This window comes from Labeo rohita, chromosome 15, assembly GCF_022985175.1.
Source record: "Labeo rohita strain BAU-BD-2019 chromosome 15, IGBB_LRoh.1.0, whole genome shotgun sequence".
In the NCBI taxonomy this organism is placed as follows: domain Eukaryota; kingdom Metazoa; phylum Chordata; class Actinopteri; order Cypriniformes; family Cyprinidae; genus Labeo; species Labeo rohita.
The window spans coordinates 22,945,385-22,964,383 of NC_066883.1; the positions used below are offsets into that span (position 1 = coordinate 22,945,385).

The 18,999-nt window shown below is 34.7% G+C and overlaps 1 protein-coding gene across 2 annotated transcripts; it reads right to left on the minus strand.

The window, feature by feature from the left end:
• Window positions 1–10,205: 10,205 nt before the first annotated feature.
• On the minus strand, window positions 10,206–18,952 carry exo5 (exonuclease 5). 2 transcript variants are annotated; one of them, XM_051128597.1, is made up of 6 exons: window positions 18,682–18,952; window positions 16,571–16,649; window positions 16,227–16,477; window positions 15,682–15,786; window positions 15,421–15,593; window positions 10,206–13,629 (listed from the first exon to the last, which is right to left on the minus strand). In XM_051128597.1, the coding sequence occupies exons 1-6, from the start codon at window positions 18,773–18,775 to the stop codon at window positions 13,165–13,167; spliced, it is 1,167 nt and encodes a 388-aa protein (XP_050984554.1). In that variant the 5' UTR covers window positions 18,776–18,952; the 3' UTR covers window positions 10,206–13,164. The 2 variants fall into 2 exon arrangements, with proteins under 2 accessions (XP_050984554.1, XP_050984553.1); XM_051128596.1 differs by having other exon boundaries at window positions 16,227–16,480.
• Window positions 18,953–18,999: the final 47 nt, after the last annotated feature.

Here is an 18,999-nt window from a genome sequence, read left to right on the forward strand (position 1 = left end):
AGCAGCACAACTGTTTTTGCCTGTGATATTAATAATAAGAAACTTTTTTTTTTGAGGACCAAATCGGCATATTAGAATGATTTCTGAAAGACCATTTGACACTGATGACTGAAGTAATGACTCAAATCAAATGGTGACCATAAGAAACCTTTTGACCACAATCTTTTGAACGGTATAGCTTATGTTGCATGTATTAATAATTTTAACAAATTATCCAAACACAATACGATCAACTCTTACTCTTAAAAAATATCTAAAGCTTTTGAATCTCAATTTAACATACTATTCCTCCAAAGTTCAGCATTTTCCCAGTGTTATAAAAAGGAAACTGCTGAACTTGTGCTAAAGGTCATGGGGCCTCCTAGAAAACAAATCTCTACATTCATCTCCCTGGCCTTTTACACAGAGAAATGGACGTCACGTCAAGGATTCTCTCCTCTCATCTGACGGTGAGAAGGATTTCTATAAATATCCCCCGTGAACACGTCCCCTGGGTATACAACACTCTTTAACACCACTGCTTACGTGTAGTAGGACACGCTTAAGATTTTCAGCACGGTACATCGCGCTCTCACTGTTACTCTCCCCTCCCTGACACAATTCCCTTTGTCTCTTTGTCCATTTAATCTGCTTGTCTATCTAAGAATGAGATGGTAAGCCTCTCCCTTTCATTCTGTACGGCTCTCACATAAACCCAGATCTTTCCGGTAAGAGACGTTATAGGAAACTTTGCACGACGCACTCTAAATTTAAACAGGATCCGTGTATGACATCATAGGTGTTGAAGAACTCTCACCAGGCCACTAATATCTTCTCCTGCCGTCCCACCAACCAGCACTCAGATACTAACAGGTGAATTGTGTTAGGGCTCATTAACACAAAACACCATCTGCTTTTCTAGCTTCCTGTATATTCCTGTTCTGGGAATAGCAAGCTCTACACCCCCCCACTGCTGGGACAGAGCGACTGACAAAAGCCGCTTCGTCATAGAAACATGCTATCTTGCTAACGAAAAACAAGCCTGGTGATTTTTTTTTTGTTTTAAATCACAACTGAAAAGAACATTATGTGTAATTAGTGTTACAGGACCCTTCTGCTAGACAGATGATAGTTCGATAGCTTGTTTTGTTCCACTCAGGGGGCACTATGTGGCAAGAGGACAGTACATTCGATCATGGCAGTAATTGCATGAGCGCCGTTGGCAGTAACTCATGCTGTCATAATGGAAAGGAAGCGGCACCTAATGCACTATAAAACCACATATACACCCACGTTATGAAGATGCTTCCCAGCAATCTCTGCTGAGGTCTTCATGTTTACATGCAGATGGGGATCCAGCTGCTGGATGAACAAACAAGGCACAGATACACAGACCGATATGACGGCAGCTGCCGATGCTTGTTTTCAAGGCAGATTCACAATCATTTCAGTGAAATTCATTAGTGTTCCCAACTAAACTGGCATCTAAAGCACAAACAGTGTTTCATTGTGGAATAGTAGCCATCTGTTTTTGTTTGAAAGGCCTGTAGTTTTGGCTGTTTTTGTTTGTTTTGTGATGGTTGTTCATGAGTCCCTTGTTTGTTCTGAACAGTTAAATTGAGCACTATGCTTCAGAAGACTCCTCTATATTTGCATATTTGAACCCTTTCCAGCAGTGACTATATGATTTTGAGATCCATCTTTTTACACTGAGGACAACTGAGGGACTCAAACACATCTATTAAAAAAGGTTTAAACATTCACTGATGCTCCAGAAGAAAACATGATGCATTAAGAGCCAGAGGGGGGGTGAAAACTTTTAAACAGGATAAAGATGTCTAAATTTTTCTTATCGCTTTGTTAAAATATCATTTTTGTCCATTTAATACTGCCCTTTGGAAGCAACAGAAGATACTTGCATGTTTCCCAGAAGACAATTTGAGTACAATTTACCTTGATCTTCAAATTCAAAATGTTTTCACCCCCAGCATCAGTGAATGTATGAACCTTTTTTAATAGTTGTGTTTGATTATGAACTGGTATTTTTACCAGAAGTTAAAATGCAGTTAAAAGTTAATGATGGATTTGTTTCAAATGTACTTCTTGCTTCCCAAGACTTTAATCAATAGATTTTTGTGGATTATTGTGATGTTTTTATCAGCTATTTGGATTCTCATTCTGACGGCACCCATTTACTGCAGGGGATCCATTGGTGAGCAAGTGATGCAATGCTATAAACAATGTATTAAGAGCCGGGGGGTGAAAACTTTTGAACAGAATGAAGATGTGTACATTTTTCTTATGTTGCCTAAATATCTTTTTTTTTTTCATTTAGTACTGCCCTTCAGAAGCTACAGAACATACTTGCATGTTTCCCAGAAAACAAAGTATGTTAAATTTACACTGATCTTCAAATTCCAAAAGTTTTCACCCCTGGCTCTTAATGCATTGTATTCCTTCTGGAACATCAGTGCGTCTTTGAACCTTCTGTAATAGTTGCATATGAGTCCCTCAGTTGTCCTTAGTGTGAAAAGATGGATCTCAAAATCATACAGTCATTGTTAGAAAGGGTTCAAATACACAAAAATGCTGAAAAACCAAAGAATTTGTGGGACCTGAAGGATTTTTCTGAAGAACAGTGGTCAGTTTAACTGTTCAGAACAAACTGGGACTCATGAACAACTATCACTAAACAAAAAACAATCATAGATCATCCAGGTAACCACACACAGTATTAAGAATCAAGGGTTTACAAAATTTCGAAGGGGGTTATTTTAATAGTTTTAGCTATTTTTTTGTCTTGTGGACTATATGTAAACATCTTTTCTGTAAAATATCTTACACAGGACAGTACTTAATAAAATATAACATGCATTTTGTATGATCTCTCTTATTTTGTTAAAATTATTCACATTTTCACATATTCTGCAAGGGGTTCCCAAACTTTCGCATGCCACTGTAATGATAAAATACTTTTATTTTTGAGAAAAACTTGGTTTTAGATCAAAGAGATCAAAGCTTGATCTAGCTCAGGGCTGGTTTGATTATCATAACCCTATAAGGTTTTTAAGAGAGATTATGTTGTGAATAAAGTAGTTTATCCAAAAAACAAGCATCTTATCACTTATCTTTATTTTGTTTCTTATCCATATGACTGCAAAAGGAGATGTTAGGCAGAATGATGTCTCATTCAGTTATTTTTTCATTCCTTTTTTTCCCAAATAGATCAACTATATATGTTATAAATATGGTTTATAGCAGGTGTTAACAGTGATTGACAACTATTAATCTGAAGGGCGGGGTCGGGTGGGGTTGCTATAAACCATCAATGCTCATTTGATTGGTGAGAATATACAACCCCGCACCTCTTTTGTCAATCACTGTGTCACACCCCCCACCAAACACAACACACTACACCACACCCACCATCTACAGCTCTATAGAGCCCCCCCTGCACTCGCCCACCATAGCCCTGCAGGGGGGCCCTAGGATTTAGTTCTGGTACCTCGGTCACAAGTGAAGAGAAAACATTCTCTTTAAGTCTCTTTAAGAATCTTTAAGTCTGAGGCTTAAATCTACAGAAAGAGTCAACTGAAGATCAAAGATTCTGAATATTCCATTTGTTAATGAGCAATTGTGACATCATACTGGCTTTTGAATCTGGCAGTGTGTTCTTCATGAGCATATGCATTTCATAGTAGTAATTTGTAACTGTAAATTAGTAGTAATGGTAATGACTTGGCCCCCCTGCAGGGCTGTGGTGGCAGGTGCAGGGGGGGCACTATGGAGCCATAGATGGTGGGTGTGGTGTAGTGTGTTGTGTTTGGTGGGGGGGTGTGACACAGTGATTGACAAAAGAGGTGCGGGGTTGAATTCTCACCAATCAAATGAGCATTAATGGTTTATAGCAACCCCACCCAACCCCAGCCTTCAGATTAATTGTTGTTAATCACTGTTTACACCTGCTATAAACCTTATTTACATCATATGAATAGATCCAAACATATATATAAAATAATGAAGAACTCAGTAAAACAGTTGACAAAGCACATTAATATTCATTGACATAATAAACAGACAAAACTGAAACGGTATGATTCTTGTGTTGGTGTTTTGTTTTAAATATTTATTGTGATTAAATAAATCATACCTGAAGCTTATTATAAACTGATCTCAGAGTTTGTGTGTTTGTGTTTAGTAACAAACAAACATTGAGAGTGTTAATGTTTTCTACCATATACACTACGAGTCAAAAGTTTCTGAACAGTAAGATTTTTAAGGTTTTTAAAGAAGTCTCTTCTGCTCACCAAGCCTGCATTTATTTTTAAAATACAGCAAAAACAGTAATATTGTGGAATATTTTTACTTTTTAAAATAACTGCTATTTGAATCTATTTTAAAATGTAATTTATTCCTGTAATTAAATCCAAAATTTTCAGCATCATTACTCCAGTCTTCAGTTCACAAGTTGATATGATTCTTTAGGGTCTTAATGAAAAGTCTATAACATGCTTTGGTTAAAATTTCTCAATGGTAGTGTAAAAAATACCCTTTTTACCTTGCCAAAAACAGCTCTGCTCACAGCAACCCATTTTGTTGCATGTCTCTTTAAATGCTAATGAGCTCTTGCATAATCAAATGCATGATTTCTGCCTGAGTCCCGTCGGATTGCATCGGCTGTGAGGATGAAGACGACAACTCCCATGATTCCACACTTATTCGCGACGTCATCAAACTATGCCTTTGTTTCTTTGTTTGTTTTGAATATGCGCCATCTAGCGGTGAAAATTGCATACTGTGCCTTTAAATTGTCATTGACTGAAAATCTTCCTTTCATGCTGACATTTAACCTGCATTTAATCCATGCAAAATGATGTATGGATTATGGAATTTGACATGTTTGCAATTGTATTTACATGACTCATGACAATCATATGGCTATATATGAGTATAGCATGCAACAGGCTACTATTACAGTGTTTTTGTTATTATGGAGACTTTCCTTGTATTTGAAGAGCATTGTGTACATTCTGCTAAACATCTCTTTTTGTGTTTTACTGAAGAGTGAAATTAATTCTGGGTGGCTGTGTAAATGGTTTTTAATTTACACAATTTCATTCACATAATTATAACTTTCCTTTTTAGTGCTTTTCATCTAAGCAACTGCTCAAGCGAAATGAGTAAGTCCTTTGAGAACATATTTTTAATGTGCATGATTTGTTCATCTACATTGGTTTTGTCTGCATTTTCTCCATAATTTGCCAAATTTATTCTCTGCTTGAATTGCCAAATGTCCTCTGCCTTTCCAAAGCGTGCAGGCTCACTATATGAGAAGGCTAAAAATAGCAAATGAATTCATATCTTCTCATCTTGCATGAATAAGCAAAACGTGTGTGTTGTGTGAGTGTGTGCTTGACCTAAGGGCAAACTGCCCTTGCCACTGTACTGAAAAAAATCAAGAGTCTAAAATATATATTTTGCAGTAATGAGAAACATAACGTAGAGTAGACGAGAGTGGCTGTTCATAAACTTTTCATATTAGAGTTCTGCCCTGACCCTTCTTTGGAGTAGCACTTTATCGCCTCAGAAAAGCAAGCTATCAAATTGACTTGTGACCTACATAATGAGCTGTGTTTCTCTCTGTGCTGCGTGACAGAGATAAAGCTATGTTACAGCACTTCCTGTGTGTCACGGTCACTGTCAACTGCCATTTCATTAACCCAGCACATTTATAAAGAGCTCAATTAATCTCTCATGTACACAAGCGCACTTGTGCCTCTAATATACACACACTCACTCTTACTACCCCACTCACATTCTCTCACACACACACAGCCTGCTCTTATCTCAGCCCCTGGATCCCATGCGCTTTCATTTGTTTCAATTGGAGTTATTTGTGTCTTCGCTAAAGGATGCTTCAGTCTTTCCTGTAGGCCGCTGACTGTATGCAGTTCTCTCTCACTCCCTCCCACAGCACAAAATGAAAAATGAGACTCCTCTCTGCTTGTTACTTTCCAGGACGAGAGGACAATTACTCTATTAGGACAAAATGTGCACGCAATCAGATCTGCAGTGTTTTAAGGCTGTTTGCGTGAACCTTCAAGGCAGTAATGCACTAATGGGTCTTGTGCTCTGCCAAAAATGTAGAAGAGTGAATTAAGATGTGCTTTATGGGCAAAACAAAGGGGCTGGTATCAAATGACCTAAATGCATTCAGAACTCATCTTAGGTGTACACAAGAGCCCTCTGTGCTTGAGCAGAGCAGAGTGGAAAAACATTTAGGCAATTCACAAGGTGCACCTAAAATGTATGAAATTCATTGCTTTAGACAACAAAATATTATATGCTTGACATTTTATTTCTCAAAATAAAACTTATGTTTTTAAGGACACCATCTGAGTTATTTTGCACCAGTTTCATCAGTTAATCACATTAAGGGAACAGTGCATCCCAAAATAAACATTTGCTAAAAAATTACTCACCCTCAGACCATCCAAGATGTACAGTGGAGATCAAAATTAGAGATCAGCCTATAATTTCCTAAATTTCAAGGTCACTGCTTAGTCCTATTTGAAGTTAGGAGTGGAAGGGCAGTGTTTTAAGCATATATCATAAATTAATTGTATTTCTGAAGCACAGTATAAAAAAACTTAAATGAGATACAGTTGAAGTCAAACGTTTACATACACCTTGCAGAATCTGCAAAATGTTAATTATTTTACCAAAATAAAAGGGATCATACAAAATGCATGTTTTTTTTATTTAGTACTGACCTGAATACATTTCACATAAAAGATATAAAGACTGCATTTGCAAAAACAGATAACTAAGCTAGCTGTATTTTTTAGTTATTTTTAGTTAATCAAAATAACCCAACTGCAGTTTGACTGACATTAATTTGAATGCACAATGAAAAAACATGATTTTTGAAAATTGTTAAAAGCTGAGTTTTTGCAAATGAACTCTTCATACAGTCCACAAAAGAAAATAATAATTGAATTTATAAAAATGACCTCGTTCAACAGTTTACATACTTAGTTGTGTGAGTCTATTGTTTGTCCTAAACAGTTAAACTGTCCACTGTCCTTCAAAAAAATCAAGGTCCCACAAATTCTTCGTTTTTTTCAGCATTTTTGTGTATTTGAACCCTTTCCAACAATGACTGTATGATTTTGAGATCCATCTTTTCACACTGAGGACAACTGAGGGACTTATATGCAACTATTACAGAAGTTTCAAACAGAAGAAAAAGCAATGCTCCAGAAGGAAAAACAATGCATTAAGAGCCAGGGGTGAAAACTTTTGGAATTTGAAGATCAGATTAAATTTAACATACTTTGTCTTCTGGGAAACATGTAAGTATGTTCTGTAGCTTCTGAAGGGCAGTACTAAACGAAAAAAAAAAAAAAGATATTTCGGCAAAATAAGAAAAAACGTACACATCTTCATTCTGTTCAAAAGTTTTCACCAAAATAAAAAATACTGAAATACTGATGTCAAATGGACTATTTTAATGATGTCCTTACTACCTTTCTGGGCCTTGAACATGGTAGTTGCGTTTCTGTCTGTGTAGGGTCAGAAAGTTCTTGGATTTCATCAAAAATAACTTAATTTGTGTTCTGAAGATGAACAAAGGTCTTACGGGTTTGGAACGTTATGAGGGTGAGTAATTAATGACAGATTTTTCATTTTTGGGATAATTATCCTTTATAAGTTAAAAATGTCATTATGGATTTGTTTTTTACAAACACGCACATTTTCCCTTCACAAGAAGTTAATTGATGGATTACAGTTGTGTGGATTTTTGTGATGTTTTTATCAGCTGTTTGGACTCAAGTGTAGTTTGTCTCACAACATTCTTCTCCTTTCCTCCAGCTCCCTCTGCATTAGTCCAAACGCAGACTAATATTTTATTATATTACCAAAATAATGATGTCAGTGTTATTGGCCCGTGGCACTCCTTTTTCTGTGATCAAGCACAGCAGATTCTAGTTAAATCGCAGTGTAGCACAGATCCCTGGGATTAAAGAGTCAGAACTGGAGACAGTGGTGTTTTCATCAGTTGACTAATGATGACAGTGTGATTGGGGTTGTGGACAGCTGCTCGAGTCCAAGGCTTTCCTTGTGTTTTGCTTTAGCTCTGTAAAGAGGCCTGTGGGTTTCAATTGCTCCAGACGGGATCATTTGACCGTGTGGGGATCTCCACACTGGGCAGGGTGGAGCTGAATTCTGGCTCGGTTACATTATTGCGGCAGCAGACCGCTGTCACTCTGTAATGAGATCTGCGTCACAGGCTTACACTTTCAGTGGATTTACTGCATCGTTTTTAGTCTATGTACTATGCTTTATTTCTTTGCAAGAATATTTTTCAGTTTCTCATTCTTTCATTTCCTTATCTATGAAAACGCATCATGTTTACACTAAAGTAAACCATACTTAAGAATTTGTTAACAGGTTAATCAGTGCCCTATTGCCACATTTTAGTTATCATAATGCAAAAAAGATGCTTCTTACTTAGGGCCTTATGATTTCTGCGTTGCGGAAAAAATGAAAGGAATTGCGGAATCCAGTCAAGAAATAGACCTTATAATGTGCAATGTCACGAATTTGCCAAATTTTGGATGAACGAATCAAAAGTAGGTTTCTACACTTAAATCGAAATGCAGTATGGACCAGTGTCTGTGAATATTAAACCGCAAAAATACCATTTAATATGAATCCTGCAGGTTCTGCTTGTCTCTGTGTGAATTAATGGTGCAAAAGCGCAGTTTCGTTTACTATACACTGAAGCAATCATGACACTCGAGATGTTTTCAGCCTCTGCTGTCTCAAAATATAAATACATGAACACATAAACAATCTCTAGAACTGCTCTAAGAGTCACTTCATGAGCATTTTACTGTTTCCTTTGAGAAAATCTGTCTTAATATCAAGTACAAACAGAAATCTCAGGTCTTCACAGCAACCTGTCAAAATAAAAGTTTAGTTTAACTTGAAGAAACTGTGACTGAAACATTATTTAATGTAACGATGGTACTATTACACTGTAAAAAAATCTTTTAAAAAGTTGTTACAAGTTAAGTTTGTTACCGCATTGACTTAAATTTCTTAGTTTAGTCAACTTGAAATTTTAAGTTACTTAATGTTAATTTAACTGACAACTTGAATATTACAAATTATTTTAAGTTGAAACAACTATATATATATATATATACTTTTTTTTTTTTTACAGTGTACTACTAATAAAATTGTTATTAAGGAATATTTATAAGAATAATTAACCAGACTTTATTTACCAGTAAAGACACAATTAAGATACACAATTAATTAGAGATGTTTTTGATTATTAAAATTTAATGAAACCATTAAAATCCAGAAAATTAATGAAAATCACAGAATTTGGTAAATAAATAAATAAATAAAACTGAATTTGAGAGGGAAAACAGATTTAACAGGGCCTTAGTCTCGCGTAGCCAGACCTTCAGACTGACGGCTGAAGGTCATACTTTTGAGAATCCTACGTTTAGCTGATCTTGATAAATGATCATTGTCACTCATGTAAACACGACAGTTTTTCTTCTGCAATCACACGTCTGCGCTTTGTTTCCCGGCGGACCGAAAATAAACGCGACACTCGCGTCCCCCGGAAATCCGATAAAATTTAACCAATCAGATGACGACTTCGACATTCCTGAAGTGTTTCCAGTTAAGTGTACCATATGCACCAGACGTTTAGCCAACGTTCCGTGGGCGTGACGTCTGAGGCTGAGACTAACAGGGCCTTAGAAATGTTAATCTTTTTAATTGTGCTGTTATTGTCTGATTCATGATTTAATTAATACAATTTAATTTAACCATTAAAACACAGTCTAGAAAAAAAATTAAAATGGGAAAAAAAAAAAAAACCAGAACCCAGAAAAATTAAAACAAAAAAAAAAAAACAGAATTTGGGGGAAAAAATAAAACGGAATTCATAGGGCCCTACTTTACTGCAATGCAAAAAAGATTTATATTTATTATATTGATTTATTATATTTTTAAGTGTTTTTACATCTCAGTCAAATTGTTTTTACTGCCAGCCAGTAAACAGTGACAGTGAAGAAGTTTTTATTGTTACAGAATATATTGTATTCATCAAGTAATCCTAAAAATGTGTCATGGTTTGTCTAAAAATACTATTAAGCACAATACTTTTTGAAAAAGAAAGGGAAGAATAAATAAAAATATGAAATGTTTCATATTTATTCAAAATTAATCTTTTCCATCACAAGAATAAATTACAAAAGAAAATAATAAGAATAATAATAAACACACACACGCACACACACATACATAAGAGGGAGATGATCTGGTACAGTACGAAATTCACTCTGTGTAATATCCTAGAAGAATGATTTGCCTACAGGGTATTATGTAATCCAGTGTTATGACATTCATCATTGTACGATATCACAATGCAAAATTAATGATTCCAAAGTCCTGACAAATTTATACCTGCATTAGTTCTCACACGCACATAATTTGAATCACCCACGTGTTTGCACTTAAATTTACGTATCATTTAACCCTTTTCTCACATGATAAGTAAAGGAGAAATGGAGCCTTTTAACTTCTTTTTGTCCGTGCCCTAATGCAATCACCATTCAGAGCCCCTTTTATTGGGTGTCCTATTGATCACGAGAGACAGGAATCGACTTTGGTGCAAATCAGTGAGCAACACAAACAGAGCATGAACCGATGGGCCACATTAGTGCTCCTCTGCCAGGTGACATGAGTTTACAAAGGCTGAAGTGAAGTGCTGAAGCACTTTACTAGAGACCGAGTGAGCGCGAGTGCTTTTAAGAGCCTCGAATGAGGGGTCATTAGCGCCTGAGTGACTTCATCAGACCAGACCATACAACAGCTTCCTATGGCTGCTTTGTTAAGGAAGATGGCGTGCTTTAGTGCAGCCGTGAGCAAACACAGCACTGGGAATGGCTCTTTTAGCCTATCGACTAGCAGATTAGACCAGACCTCAACCAACACAATCTAATAACGGCTGCTCTCAGCCTCACGGGTGTTCAATGGCTGCGCATGGGCAAAGCCCGGTAAAACCATTACCGGTATCAAATTAGAACGCAGCCTCTTCTGTATTGAGATTTGCAGTCAGTTGTGTGCGTATTATGAGGTAAGCAGGAAGGAAAGAGGAATGAGTCGATTCATTATTAAAATGAACAAGCCACCAGAGGCTGTTTAACACAGCTTATGGCTATTTACCATGCAAAGGTTGCTCCAACAGCCTAGGAACAAATTCAAACATTGAATGTAAAGGTTGACTAAATTGTTTGTGTGATTTAGATGGGGAGCACCCTAAGGGAGTGTATGGCTTTTTTTAAATGCCAGATGTGTCATTCATGGTCTCAGTGTGTCATATTGATAACAAGGACATGCTCCAAGGCCTGCGGCCGGTGACGACACACAGAGAACGGCAGTGCTGAGGTCAGTGCCAGTGCAGATGAAATTTCAGGCCGAAATAAACAAGGCTCTCCGTATCAACACTAGATTATCACTGCGAGAGATCTGCTAATCAAAATATGGCATTTCCAGTCTCTGGCACACTGCATCACTGATTTAATATTAGCAGCTGTCAAATGTAGACCGATAATGTCATAGTTATCAGATTGGGTATCATATTATCCTGTTACAGATATGGCTCAGCATAAATTCTAAACATTCAGTGATTCAGTTAACAAGAAATGGTAAAATAGCACCATCTAATGGCACACATTTCATCACCAAAAAAATATATATTTTGTTAGTGACAAACATATATATATGTGTGTGTGACCTTGGCCCACAAAACCAGTCATAAGAGCCAATTTTCAAATACATGAAAGCTGAATACATAAGTTTCTATTGATGTATGGTTTATTAGGATAGGACAATATTTGGATGAGATACAACTATTTGAAAATCTGGAGAAAATCACTTTTAAAGTTGTCCAAATTAAGTTCTTAGCACTGCATATTAATAATAAACTATTTAGTTTTGATATATTTACGGTTTACAAAATTTACAAAATGTTTTCACAAAACATTAATATTCTAATGATTTTGGCATAAAAGAAAATTTGATCATTTTGACCCATACAATGTATTATTGGCTATTGTTACAAATATACCAGTGCTACTTGAGGTCCAGGATCACATATGACTAGTTAATGATATGACTAGTTAATGACTAGTTAATCTCTGCTTTAAAAGGCAGCAGTATTAATAATAATAATAATGAAACCTTAAATTTTAGGATTCCATTTTATTATTATTATTATTATTATTATAAAAATAATGCAAATGTATTTTAATTTAAAGGGATAGTTCACCCAAAAATGAAAATAACCCCATGATTTACTTTTACTATTTGTTGTGAAAACCTGGCAACCCTGGTGTATATGACTGAAGCAAATCAATGCAATTGTGTAAGAAAAACATCCATATTTAAAACTTTATGCAATTTTTATTTTTTTTTTTACAGCAAAGAAAAAAGTCTCCTTTTGGTTTATATCAAAATCATACTTTTTTTTTTTATTATTAACACAAACACATCAATTCACGGAGTCATGTCGAGTGTTTTTTATGATGGGTGGATACACTTTGGACTTCAAAATCTCAACAGCCATTCACTGCCATTATAGAGCTTGGAAGAGACAATTTTAATATAACTCCAACTGTATTCGTCTGAAAGAAGAAAGTCACCTAAGATGGCTTTATGGTGAGTAAATCATGGGATAATATTCATTTTTAGGTGAACTACCTCTTTAAGAATTTCCAATGTAATTTCTTTCCTTTAAATGTATTATGTATTTTATCAGCATTATATCAGACACACTTGACTTAAGTTATCGCCTACTGAAAAACACATATCCGCTCCACTAGCTAAGTGGCCTAAAATTCTTAATGCACATAAAGTGAGGAAGCTTTCAGCTTGCTTCCATTAAAAAGCCATTCTGATAAAAAAAAATGCATTATGCATTATGCATTATGAATTCACAATGCTTCACTCACAGTCATTATAGAGCTGCACAATAATATTCACATCCTATGTGCATATTTTAAACAGAAAGACTTAAATAGCAAACATAATAAAAGTATAAACGTTAATAACATGACAAAAGTAGTCGCCACATACAAATGTTTGTATTATCTGTTAAGAGCTAGAATGAGATGCTTGTTGGTCAGATACTTGCAATCTATTCTTTGCCCAATCACAAGTCTCTTCATAAAGGCATGATCTACATTTCCAAGCCTCTTCTATGTCCACCCCTTTGGGTTCCCTCTGACCTTTCCAGTAGGTCAGATGACCCTGAAGCTCTGCCCGTATTTGGGCTTCATCGAAAGGAGCAACTCTGGTCCCAATGGGTCCACTAGAGCCTTGGTGATAGTATTCAATCTGAAGCAGGTCAACGCATGGAAGATCAGAACATGACACAGTTATTAGCAGAGCATCAACCACTTCCTCAAAGGTTGTCACCTGGACTCCAATGCTTTTAGCATGGGCCTGGATTCCTGCTCCAAGTACTTGAGATGAACGTAGTTTAAGGTGATTTAAAACATGGTCTTTCTTCACTTCCCCTCTGACCAGTCCATCAAACAGTAATTTATATAGGCCAACCTGAATAACAGATGGATAGTTTAAAGAACAGAAATGATTCAATATATATAGTATCAGTCAATGATGCATTAGAGTGTACACAATACAGAGAAGGAAAAGAGAAGGAAACATCTGTGCCAGAAACATGTGCCAAGTTCTTAGAAATGTACTTTTTGTGTTCATGTTGGTTTCATGTGATTCTCACTTTTTCTTTTGCCATTTTCATAATTTCTAAATACAATGCTTTAAGAGCCAGGGGTGTAAACTTTTGAACCAAATGAAGATGTGTACATTTTTCTTACTTTGCCTAAATATCTTTTTTTTTTATTATTTAGTACAGCCCTTCAGAATCTACAAAAGATACTTACATGTTTCACAGAAGACAAAATAAGTTAAATTTACACTGATCTTCAAATTCCAAAAGTTTTTACCCCCCAGCTCTTAATGCATAGTTTTCCCTTCTGGAGCATCAGTGAACGTTTAAACCTTCTGTAATAGTTGCATATGAGTCCCTCAGTTGTCCTTAGTGTGAAAAGATGGATCTCAGAATCATACAGCCATTGTTAGAAAGGGTTCTAATACACAAAAATACTGCAAAACCAAAGAATTTGTGGGACCTAAAGAATTTTTCTGAAGAACAGCGGGCAGTTTAACTGTTCAGGACAAACAAGGACTTATGAATATCTATCACTAAAAAAAATAAATAAATAAGCAAAACAGCTGTGAATCATTCAGGTAACAACAAAGTATTAAGAATCAAGTGTATGTAAACTTGAACAGGGTCATTTTAATAAATTCAACTATTATTTTCTCTTGTGGACTATACATAAACGCTTTGTTAAATATCTTCGGTCTGTACTAAAAAAATAGCATGCATTTTGTATGATCCATGTTATTTTGGTAAAATAATTAATATTTTGCAGATTTTGCAAGGTGTGTGTAAACTTTTGACCTCAACTGTATTTTTCATAATAAAAAGTTAAAATACCCTTCTTAATATCATCAATTATTAATTCATTGACATCATTAAGTGTTTCAGAGTCACACCACATGACTTCGAAGACAAAATTTGTTCAAATGTTAATACACAGTTGTGTTAAAATATTTTTTCTAGTGTCTCTATTGTTCACTAAAACTGAAATTAATTTAAATGATTAAAATTCAATTAAAAACTAAAAATTGCTGTTGATAATTGAAATAAATCTGAAATAAAATTAACTATACATATGAAATAAAAAATTGCTGCATTAGCAACTAAATTAAACAAATTTAAGTCAAAATATTAAAATTGAAATTAAAACTGAAACAAATTCATGCTTAATAGAAACACTTAAAAATAAGTAATGGAAAATAATTGAAAAATGACAAAAACAAAGAACCAAATTAATTAAACAGAAAATAAAATGGAAAAAACATAAAATAATTTAAAATAAAACAGATTTTTGTCTTATAAGATATAATATTAAAAAATTACACAAAACTACTTAAGGTTTTCTTTCTAGAATTTCATTCTCTTATTTAAGGTTTTTTTTTAGTATAGTACGATATCAGGACAGTTGAATCACCCTAACATTTCTTACTTTATGTCTCCCAAAATAAAAAATAAAAAAAGGTGTATTCAGGTAATTTTATGTGTGAATTGCATTTGTTATTCTCAAGAGCCCATAATTTTAAATGTATTAAAATGATCTATTTAAAAAATGAGCCCACACTACATGGCCACATGTATGCGTAATGAAGTCCAGTAAGAACAAGGCAGCTGTTTATGAGTGAGGACAAAGGACATACCTGCAATAAATAACTCCAACTCACCTGGAAGCAGTTGACTTTATCTTGTGCAGAACTAGGCAAGGAGTTTTGTTTGCGTGTCTTGAGCTCATTTAGGACCAGCTCCCCCTTCTGGTTATACATGAGTTCATCAATGACCCCCATGACAAAAACACCTTCCTGCACACCAAACACAGGAAACTCTCGCACTCGATCTCCTGCAACAAGGCATTTGAAAATAAAACATTTAAAACTGATCCAAGAACCAAAATAATACCTAACACTATTTTAACATTGCCAACTCACCTGCTTCCAACAGCGGTATCATGTGCAACATGTTGAGAAGTTTGATGGCTTCTGTGTCTTCTCTAGTGCATATATGTACAGGGACAACGTCCTGAATCTCCCGTTCTAGAGATGAAAGTCATGGATTGAATTATGAACGAGACAGTATGTTGCACTAGAGGGTTTGCACATACATCACAGTTTGGTCAGTTACCCGGAAACAATAGCATGAATTGCACGGCTAATGTACTACTGGATATCCTGGAAATAATGTGTCCTGGAAATCCTGGTTCAGTTTGGCCAACCACAAACGGCTTTTGTTTCTCAGACAGTTTTTTGCACTCTTCTCCTTGATTTGTTATAACTTTTGGCAGTCTATAGTACCACAAATGTTTTTCCAGGTCTGACCGATTAGTACAGCCCAAAACATGACAATAATTGATTCATCAGTGATTCATCAGTGCCATCAGTGATCAGTGCCATTGTTTACATTCAGTGCCACCAATATGGCCGATTTATGACGTGTTGTAAAAACACTCTATATTCAAATCTGTAACAGTGTTCACCTCTTGATAAATTAATTTCTTTTCCAATCTGCACCTCAGCACGTTGCATTTCCTTTCTCTTGACAAATGGCTTTAAAAGACTGTAAACAGTCTTCATCTCACACCAAGACTGGTCGCACAGGAGGGTCACACTCAGATGGCGCTTAAAAAAACGCTGCATTGGGCTGAAGCTGTTTTCATGGAGGCTCTTTCTTTTTAAACCCTTTGCATTTTCTGTTTTTACTGTTTCTTGTCCCAAAGGCTCTTCATTCCTGCTGAATAGAAGAACAGTGTTATGCAACAAAAGCAAAGAAATAACAAATGCATCTAACAATTTTCCACTAAGAATCATCCAAATGACTTACTTGTGCGCTGATGAGGTGGATGCACAGGGGCTATCAAAGTGTTCATCATGGGTTTCGCTATTGAGAGGACACTGGGGCTCTCAAAAGAAATAAAAAAATACAATTTTTTACAGTACCAGTCAAAAAAAAATACAGCTTACAGTACCAGTCAAAAGGTTTTTTTTTTTTTAATATAAGAATTCTCTTCTGCTCACCAAGCCAGCATTTATTTGATCCAAAATACAGCAAAAGCAGTAATATTGTGAATAGTTTTACTATTTTAAATAACTGCTTTCTATTTGTATATAATTTAAAAAATGTAATTTATTCCTGTGATCAAAGCTAAATTTTCAGCATCATTACTTCAGTCTTCATTGTCACATGATCCTTCAGACATCATTCTAATATGCTGATTTGCTGTTCAAGAAACATTTATTATTATTATTATTATTATTAACAACATTTAAAACAGTTGAGTCCAAAGATGACCAAAAATCCAAAGATTACATGACATCAAACATTATACACTATACCATTCAAAAGCATGATCAAAGTGATGATAAAAACATTTATAATGTTAACATTTCTATTACAGATAAATGCTGTTTTTCTGAACTCTACTCAGCTATATGTACACTGTGTGCAGAATTATTAGGCATGTTGATATTCTGGTCATATTTTTTTTCCAAACACATTTTACCAATTCCAAACCACATCAGTCTTAATAACTACTGTTAATTTTGTATGTAATCATTTATATGTGATATATAATTGTCCGTGAAGGCTGGAAGTGAAAAACTCAAAAAAAAGATATTTAACCCAATAATTTGGACTGAAAAGTCCAAATTATTAAATGCCCATGAGAAGAATGCAATACTAATGCATACTAATACTAATTTAACTGGGTTAAATATCTTTTTTGGCTCATTTTATCTGTAAAAGAAAACATGCCTAATAATTCTGCACACAGTGTATGTATATATATACACTACCGTTCAAAAGTTTGGGGTCAGTAAGACTTGTAATAGTCTTTAAAGAAGTCTCTTATGCTCATCAAGGCTGCATTTATTTGATTAAAAATATAGAAAAAAACAGTAATATTGCAAAATGTTTTTACAATATAAAATAATGTTTTTTATTTTAACATACTTTAAAATAGAATTTATTCCTGTGATAAAAAAAAAGCTGAATTTTTATCAGCTGTTACTCCAGTCTTAAGTGTCACATGATCCTTCAGAAATCATTCTAATATGCGGATTTATTATTAGAATGATCAATGTTGGATAATATCAACAGTTGTGCTGCCAAATATTTTTTGGAACCTGTGATTTTTTTTTTCAGGATTCTTTCATGAATAACAAGTTTAAAAAGTACAGTGTTTATTCAAAATATAAATATTTTATAACAATGTAAATTATTTATTATGAACTTTTAATAAACTTTTAATTATTAACTTAATACATCCTTGGTGAATAAAAGTATTAATTTCTTAAAAAAAAAAAAAAAACATTAAAACAATAAAAACATTGAAACAATAAAAATGTACTGACCCCAAACTTTTGAACGGTAGTTCATATATATATATAGAGAGAGAGAGAGAGAGAGAGAGAGAGAGAGGGAGAGAGGGAGAGATATTATTTTATTTTATTATTTTATTTTTTTAGCAGCAAATCAGCATATTATAATAATGTCTGAAGGATCATGTGACTGGAGTAATGATGCTAAAAATTCAGCTTTGAAATCACAGGAATAAATTACATTTTTAAAATATATTTAAATAGAAAACAGTTATTTTAAATAGTACAAATACTTCAAAATTTTACTGTTTTTGCTGTACTTTGGATCAAAGAAATGTAGGCTTCGTGAACAGAAGAGACTTCTTTAAAAACAAAAAAATCTTACCGTTCAAAAACCTTTGAATGGTACTGTATGTAACGTTACAGATTGTATCTCATTAATTCAGTGTAAAAACAAAGACAGGTAAACAGATACAACTGACAGACAGATAAACAAACAAACAAACAAACACAAAGATACACGTAATACGACAGTGCCATCCTGTGTCCAGAATTAAAAGTGTAACTACATTCACAATACTTTACCTATATTTTACCTAATTCACTATATTTTACCTATGCTTTGTTGCTCTGAAGGGATGTTGAGAAATTCCGAGTCACTAATATCATCCCAGTCATCGAACAGTTGTTGTGATCCAGACGCATCCATCTAACGAAACTCAAGAAGCTCTCAGCTCATTCTAATCTTACACCAACGTTTCAGGAACATTATATAATACCGTATATAAAAAATACACGTTTGTATGTTTGTTTGAGCTGTTTCACATTACATTGCGAAGTTTGCATTGTTTGGCATAGGACATGTTCGAATATTACCCTATAATGTCCCGCCTCCTTCAACATCTTTCCTCGTTACGAATGTATTCGATTGGC

Coding starts and splice junctions, on each gene's coding strand:
- exo5 (XM_051128596.1), bottom strand. CDS start 18,775: ATGGATGCGTCTGGATCACAACAACTGTTCGATGACTGGGATGATATT. Junction 16,650..18,681: donor TTCAGAGCAACAAAGCATAG/GTAAAATATAGT, acceptor ATTTCTTTTGAG/AGCCCCAGTGTCCTCTCAAT. Junction 16,481..16,570: donor TCCACCTCATCAGCGCACAA/GTAAGTCATTTG, acceptor TCTTCTATTCAG/CAGGAATGAAGAGCCTTTGG.